Below are 7,278 nucleotides of genomic sequence, written 5' to 3'. Positions count from 1 at the left end.
CTTTTTAATGTCACGGTTTCTCTCTCATTAATTTTTAACCGCGGCTGGAGCCTGATTTTTTGTTTTTAATGATTAAGTATAACTATTTCCCTGTGTGCGCCCCTGGCTCTCCTGGCATGCAGAGCCCGCCTGCACCACCCTAATCTCCGCGCGCTTTGCCATCTCGGAGGCGCCCAGCATTTCCCACTTTTCTGTCCTGGTTGAATTTTCTCCCTCTGCAAGCGTTGCTAATAGAATACTTGGAAATAGAATACTTGGAAAACAAAACAAATACTGACGATTTGCTTTGGGAAGGCATCGCTATGGGAAGGCGGGCGTCATTAGTTTAAGATAATAATGACCCGTCGACTCTCGGCCCCGTGGCTTCCGGACCCAGCACCCTCCGCTGGCGAGAGCCGTGTGCCGCCTCCCAGGGCTCTGCGCACTACAGTTTACTCCATAACGAACCTGGATACCGAGCCTGAGATCTTCACCCCACTGATGAGAGCCTGGGCTCACTTGGGGGCAGGGAGTAGGGTCCCGCTACATCTTTAGGAGAGACGCGATGGGCTCTTGGTTGTTAAACACATCCCCTTCCGCCCTCAGTATCTGTCCGATGTGTTTCCCAGCTCTGCGCTTAGGGAATGTATGACCTTGACCATTGCCTTAACCTCTGGTCCTCAGCTTCCTGGCTTGTAAATTAAGATGGATTAGATTAGAGAACCTCTGTAAGCAGTTAGCCCTGAGTCCTGGCTTTTGGTGAGCGCAAAGCCAGCCAGCTATTGTTATCCGTTTGTGAGACACCTTGGGGCCACTCAGCTGATTCCTGAAGGGTGACAAAAGAGGGAGAGGAGGCATCACAGAAAAACCCTCCCGGTATCACATTGTGAAAAAAATTTCTTTTGGTCTCTCTAATGTTACTGTAGACGCGTGTAAGATGAGAAAGGCCCACGAATGTGCAGCACCCCAGAGGGTTTCTGGACACTGATTAAGGGCAAAAAATGTGGGTGAGCTCCAGGTAGAAGGATTTCCCTGGTTGTGTGAGTTAGGCCTCCTGCTGGGGCTGCCTGGTAGGAAAGGGCTCTCTGAATGAAGAGCTGGTCTGGTAGCCAGGCACAGGCTCTGGGTGCCCTTCCATGAGATGGGACCACAGCGGCGTGTGTGCATCTCGTGGAAGGGCAGAGAGCACTGAAGGCTCGAAGTAGGGTTGTAGGCTCAGGAAGTGGAGTGTGAGCGCTGAGCGGAACACACCCCCCTCCCCGCAGACCCCGGTTTGGACCTTACAGCAGAGAGAGTCAAGTCCAAGGGCCCAGAGCCAAGCTCTGAGGCAGCCATCCCCCTGCCTTGCGGAGCACAGCCCATGACCCTGCAATGGTCGATTGCATACACCCCAGCATCCCTGTATCACAAGCTGTGTCCAGCTCGGCTCTTAGCTCTTAGAGTCTCCTGGCATCTTCCCCTCTCCCCAAAGGCAGTGGGGCGAGCCTGAGGGACAAAGGACAGTACAGGCATTGGCAGAGCTGCTTAGTCCCTGGCTCGATGGCAGGATGGCCCTAGGCCTGGCTTGGGGATTCTTCCCCAGCCTAAGAGGCACACTGAATGAGGACATGCCAGGAGCAATGTTTTGTCTTCCACGAGGCGCTCTGGGGCCAGTCGGCCAGGCCAGTACTTTCCAGGCAAAATTCAGAAAAACCATATTCCACGGGAATGAAAAGCCCCCGATGCCCTCCCTTTTTCCTCCTTTTTAAAGAATCAAGTTAGTTCCTCTCGACTTTGGAGGCTGGCGGTGGATGAGTCGGAGGTAGAGGAGCTTGGAAGTCAGGTCTAACCGAGCCCCTGTGGAATGGCGGGACCTGGGCTCGGAGCAGGTATTTTTGTTATTCTTATTTTACTGATGAAAAAACAGGGGCATATGCAGCAAGAAACTCCCACAGTGAGCAGGTGTTTAGCTTGATTTCCCTAAGTCTCAATTTTCTCATCTGTAAAATCTGTACAATAGCATTTTTTGGTCAGGACTAGGGCAAAATTCGTTAAACGCTGAGAAGTGGTCAAATGGGGCAGAAGGGTTCCCTGACCACGTGAATTCATGGAGCCCGGCCACAGAAAGAGGTGAGCACGGTCCGCCGGACACCTCTTTGTGGTCCAGGCTCTGCACTCTGACCAGCCGAGCAGCTGGTGAGGCCTGGGCCACGGGACCCCAGCTGCACTTCCATTTGGAGTATTTGAGTATCGCTGGGCTAGGGAGCTCTGAGGAGCTTAACAAGGGCTTTGGTCTGGGCTTTTTCATCTATAAAATGGGCTGCAGCATTCTTCTAAGCAGGATGAGTTCCCGTGCCTTCCAATCTCATAGGGCCCAGGTGTCTTTGCCCTTCATTTAATGCCCAGTACCTGGAACAATGCCTGGCACATAATAGGATTTAAGAAGGTGAGGTTGGGACCTCTGGGCTGGTGTCCTCAGTCTCGGAAGTGAAGCCCAGAGTGGAACCTCAGTTCTACCAGTACTGGCTATTTGCTTCCAGGTAAGTCCTTAAACCTCTCCAGGCTTCAGCCTGCTAAACTTTAAAATAGGATGTTGGGCTTCCCTGGTGGCACAGTGGTTAAGAATCTGCCTGCCAATGCAGGGGACACAGGTTCGAGCCCTGGTCCAGGAAGATCCCACATGCCATGGAGCAACTAAGCCCATGTGCCACAACTACTGAGGCTGTGCTCTAGAGCTCACGAGCTAAAATAGGATGTCCCTTCCTCGGGTTATTGAAGATTACATGAGCAATCCCAGAGAGCACCTAACATGGGATCTAGCCCAGGTTAGCCTTTATTTATCATTACTATAGATTTTCTCAGTGAATACCCATCCCTACAACTCAAGGCCGGCTGCCTCCGCCCTCCCAAATTCAGTTTCTGAAGCGCCGCAAGCTGAAAGAAGCACACAGGCCGATCAGCGCACTCTCTTTAATGGGAAGGGGATTCTCATTTCTTACAGAAACAGGTAAAAACATAAATACGGGTGGGGGCGGGGAGGGGGGAGGGGGCGGCGGCAAGACAGCAAGGGCTCGGCGCCCGGCCCAGGCTCGGGGAAAGGCGGCCGGATCTTAGGCGGCCGGATCTTAGGCGGCCTCGCCCGGGCTCCCAGTCCCCATTGGCCGGTGTTCGGCCGATTGGGGATGCCCGCGGGCTCTCGGAGGGCACTCCCGGGGCGGCGGCTTAAGGCACCAGGCTGCGGGATCACTCACCACAAGCTCCGTAATGCCCACCACAAACTCTCCCCCGCGTGGGGACAAAGGCGCGCGGGGCGGGAAAAGCTCCGTGGGAGTGAATGTGACGTCCGAGGGACGCGGGATCTTGTCGGGAGCCCTCCCTCTCCCCGAGAGTCAGCGCCCCTGTTCAGAGGTGGGATCGATCGGGGGCGTCCCAGACCGGTCCCTTCCCTACCAGGCTCGGATACCGTGCAGCGTGGACACTCCTGAGTTGCCTTGCGGAATCCCGGGGCCCTGCACCGCGTTCAAGTCCCCGACGCCGAAGTTCACGAAGCCGTTGTTGGCGGCCGCCGTGGCCGACTGCGCGGGGGGCGGCCCGGCGGGGTAAGCCGCGGTGCAGCTGTAGCCGGGGCTGCAGGTCGCGCCGCCGTAGCCCGGGTAGGCGGGGTAGGCGTTATAGCCATAGGCGTTGAGGCCCACGCCGTAGGCCGGCGCGTAGGGCGCCGAGTCCCCCAGGCAAGGCTTGCCGTCGCGCACCAGCACGGGCACCGCGATCCTGCGCGCTGGCGGCGGCGCGGGCGGGGGCAGCCCCACCAGCTCCAGAGTTTGGTCCTGCCTTTGCCGCTTGCACTTGTAGCGCCGGTTCTGGAACCAGATCTTGACCTGCGTGGACGTGAGCTTCAGCACGCTGGCCAGCTGGTCGCGCTCGGGGGCCGACAGGTACCTCTGCTGCTTGAAGCGCCGCTCCAGCTCGTAGACCTGCGCCTGCGAGAAGAGCACGCGCGGCTTCCTCCGTCGTCGCGCTCGGGGCCGCTCGGCGCTGTCCGCCTCCGGCTTCTCCAGCTCCACCGCCTTCTGCAGCGCGCACAGCTCTGAGGGGGAACAGAGAGGCAGAGGGACGCCGGGTCACAGCCGCTCGAGCCCCGGAGCGCCCGCGGGGTGACGCGCCGCAGTGGCTGCCGCCCTGTCCCGCCTGGAGCCCCCAGCTTGACTGCGGCTCACTCTGCCGGCTGCACTGGGCACCGCGACTGCTTGGTTTCCGCTCGACAGTCAACACGTGTTGATGGCCTACTATGTGCCAGGCACGGCTCTAGGCACTGGAGGACAGGACACGACAGGTCCCTGACCTCGGGTTGGTTCACATTATGGAGAGAGAGATGGGCAGTGACTTACAACTTCAGGCTGCAAAGGAAATAAAGCCGAATGATGCGCTGGGGTGAATTAGATTAGGGCAACTTGGGTTTGAGACGTTAAATGAAGGAGTCCTAGGCCTCACCCCAGGGTCGGTCACACTACCTCAAAAGTACCGCAGGCGAAGACACAAAGCCGAGAGGTGTTGGTTTGATCTACCAAAGGTTCCTGTGCAACCGCTGCGGGGTTTCTGCAGGACCCCAAAAGCAGTGGGTGGGCAGAAGGCCTTGGAACCTGCCTTGGCTTCCAGTTGAATTCGAATTGGTAGCGACCAATTCAAGCTGCCGTGCCTGCCGGCAGCTGTTCCCGGGGCCTTCCCTCTGCATCTAGACAAACCTTTGTAGGATCACAGAAAGACCCTCTGGGTTCACGGCGGCCCTTCACGCAGCGTCCCCGGCCTCCCTCGCTTCTCGAGGGCCCAGCGTTAGGCCATCGTCTCCCCGGGGCGCCCTTCCCACCGCTGGGCAAGCCTCCCCTCACCCCGGACCTCGGGATGTGCGCGGCGATCCGGCCAACTTCCCCAGTCGTCTCCTCCATTGCCCCACGCCTTTCATCGCGTGGCATTTTCTAACTTTTTCCGAGAGAGAACCTCTGGGCCCTGGCCGCCTGGGGAAATTGTCATGGGAAAATAAAGCTGCTATGTCAGATTCTTGAGAATTCGCAGTATCCCAATTTTAATTCAAGATCCTTGTTCTCAAACATTCCATTCTAGGGGCACAAAGGAGGAAAGGCCCCAGAAACCCCGGGGTAACCGGTGGGCCACAGAAGGTCCCGGACCTCCTCCAATTGTGCGCAAAAGTATGTCTGGTGTGCAGCATTTAAATTTCTGTTTAGCGGTTTTCTTCAGATCCTCAAAAAGACCTTTAAGAGGTTAAAAAAAAACGGTATAGAGAATCTCTCTCCCTCTGTTCTGTCCACCACAAGCAGATCTCTCAACTTCAACTTCAAAACAAATCCAGGAGCAGGGCTGTTGCCGCCTGGGGCTTTGTTAGGCCGAAAAGGAGTATATATATTTTTCTCTTTTGTCTTTTGTTTTTGATCATCACAGCCCAGCATTTCCTCTAAACCTCCGACTGGACGCGGGGGCCCGGGGGCCCGGACTACAAATTGGCTCCTCACATTCGGAGCCCCCTTTGCTCGACCATCCGCCCAGGCACTCACCTCTCTTCTACCCAGGTTAGAGTTTCTTGGCCGCGCGGTTTGGGGACGAAAGCAACCTCAGAGGGGACAAGGAGCTTGTGTTTTTTCCTCACCTTTCTTATCGGCCCGAGGGTCCTTGGCAGGGTCGGGGTCGCCATAGGCACGCGGGTAGAAGGCTGGGGCGGCTGAGAAGGCAGGCGCGCACTTGGCGGGCGAGGGCGCGGGGCCCAGCTCGGTGCGCAGCTCCGGGAGGCCGGCCGCTGCGGCCTCCGGCCCCGCGTAGGCCTCGGGCTTGAAGGCGGCCAGCATGCAGGAGGCGGGCGCCAGGGTGGCCTCCAGGCGCGCCGAGAGCTCCCCGGCGGCCAGGCTGCGCTGCTGCTGCTCCAGGTTCAGGATGTCTTTGACCGAGAACGGCGTGGGCGTGAGCGCGGGGCTGGGGAACATGGTGGCAGCGCGCGTCTCACAGCGCCAGGTGGGCGGCAGAGAGCGGCGCTGCCCACGGCCCCTGGCAGCCTCCCTGCATGGCGCCCGCCGCGCGCCAGCGCACCCGCCTTCCAGCTCGGGATGTGGCCGAGCGGCAGGTAGTGCGGGGCGCAAGGGGCAGGAGAGGCGGGACCAGGCCGGAGGAGGGGGACTCAGCCTGCCATTGGGCCGGGGGCCTCGTTGACAGGAGCGATGAGCACTTTCGGGTCACCTAATATAGTCAAACGGCTCAAAAAAAAAAAAAAAAAAAAAAATCCCGCTCAGCTTTTTAAAGGGGCCGCGACGCGTTTGGAAGACTCCTTTCGCTCCTGCAGCCTGAGATTTGTCTAAAGCATTAGCCTGAAAATCCTACCAGGATGCACGCACAGGAAAGGCCCCGATTATTCTCGGAATCCGGCCTTTAGGGCGGGTTGGATGGATCTGGGATTTGAAGAAATGTTCCTCAGCACCTGAAACAGAATAAGAAAGTTGAAGGATTGGGTGGGGGCTGGAGGGACGGAGTTATTTTCAGGAGTCGGAAAGGCTTTATTTATTACTGAGGGCATGGTGTGTCCGACTTGGAAGAGTGTGAATAAGAAGAGAAGCATTGAGGAAAAGGCTTGCTCTGGGGTGACGGCAGGAGGGGGCCATTCCGGACAATTTTGGGAGTCTGTGTAGCTTGATTTACAGGGCCAGTCATGCCCTAGTGGTACACCCTTCACCAGGAGGCCAGGCCCTGGGGGCTCGTGGGTGAGTCAAGCTGAAAAGCAAGGTGGGTGGCTGTGTGCACTACCTCCTACAGTAGTGCAAGTGATACAAACACAACTCCAGGGGGCACCAGTCACTGCTGGTCTCTTTTCAGAGAGATGACCCTCCCCTTAAGAATGAAACAAATCCAGAATCCCAGCAGGTAAACTCAGCTCCCCAGAAGAGAGCTGTTTTCTAGGACGTCCCAGCTCCCAGTGGTCTTTTCTCCTGTTCTGAGGGCCCATCATTCGGGCCTCCCTCTTTCCCCTGCCCTCCCTGCCTAGCAGCAAGGCCCCCAGGCCTTTGTCAGCACCAGGGCCTCAGGTCCCAGCTCAGGTTTAGGTCAGAGGCAGGCGGGGCTCCTCTGAACCCAACGCGGCCAAGATTTCTCTGGGCCGGCTCCGAGTGGGGCGCCGCGGCGGCGGCCGGGCCAGGCGCACGGGGGGAGGGCCGGGGTGTTAATTTTTAGCCCAGGGTCAGTAAAGTAGGGATCTTCTGTCAGACAAACCTGTCAGTGTTTCCCGAGCAAGCTACTGGTCAGATCACGCGCAAGTCCGCTTCCTCC

At 57.7% G+C, this 7,278-nt stretch overlaps 1 protein-coding gene across 1 annotated transcript; it reads right to left on the bottom strand.

Moving 5' to 3' along the window:
* Positions 1-2,914: 2,914 nt before the first annotated feature.
* On the bottom strand, positions 2,915-6,082 carry NKX2-5 (NK2 homeobox 5). Its single transcript, XM_057704059.1, has 2 exons — positions 5,618-6,082; positions 2,915-4,045 (listed from the first exon to the last, which is right to left on the bottom strand). Exons 1-2 carry the CDS (start codon positions 5,946-5,948, stop codon positions 3,405-3,407), a joined length of 972 nt encoding a protein of 323 aa, XP_057560042.1. The 5' UTR covers positions 5,949-6,082; the 3' UTR covers positions 2,915-3,404.
* Positions 6,083-7,278: the final 1,196 nt, after the last annotated feature.

Source organism: Hippopotamus amphibius, chromosome 1 (genome assembly GCF_030028045.1).
Source record: "Hippopotamus amphibius kiboko isolate mHipAmp2 chromosome 1, mHipAmp2.hap2, whole genome shotgun sequence".
In the NCBI taxonomy this organism is placed as follows: Eukaryota; Metazoa; Chordata; class Mammalia; order Artiodactyla; family Hippopotamidae; genus Hippopotamus; species Hippopotamus amphibius.
The sequence above is the reverse complement of the archived record's forward strand: the minus strand, read 5'-3'. Positions and strand labels throughout refer to the sequence as shown.

What these genes read in the sequence shown, in the direction of transcription:
- NKX2-5 (XM_057704059.1), bottom strand. Translation starts at nt 5,948, where the DNA reads ATGTTCCCCAGCCCCGCGCTCACGCCCACGCCGTTCTCGGTCAAAGAC. An exon ending in CCCTCGGGCCGATAAGAAAG is followed by an intron (nt 4,046 to 5,617) that starts GTGAGGAAAAAA and finishes GTTCCCCCTCAG; the next exon opens with AGCTGTGCGCGCTGCAGAAG.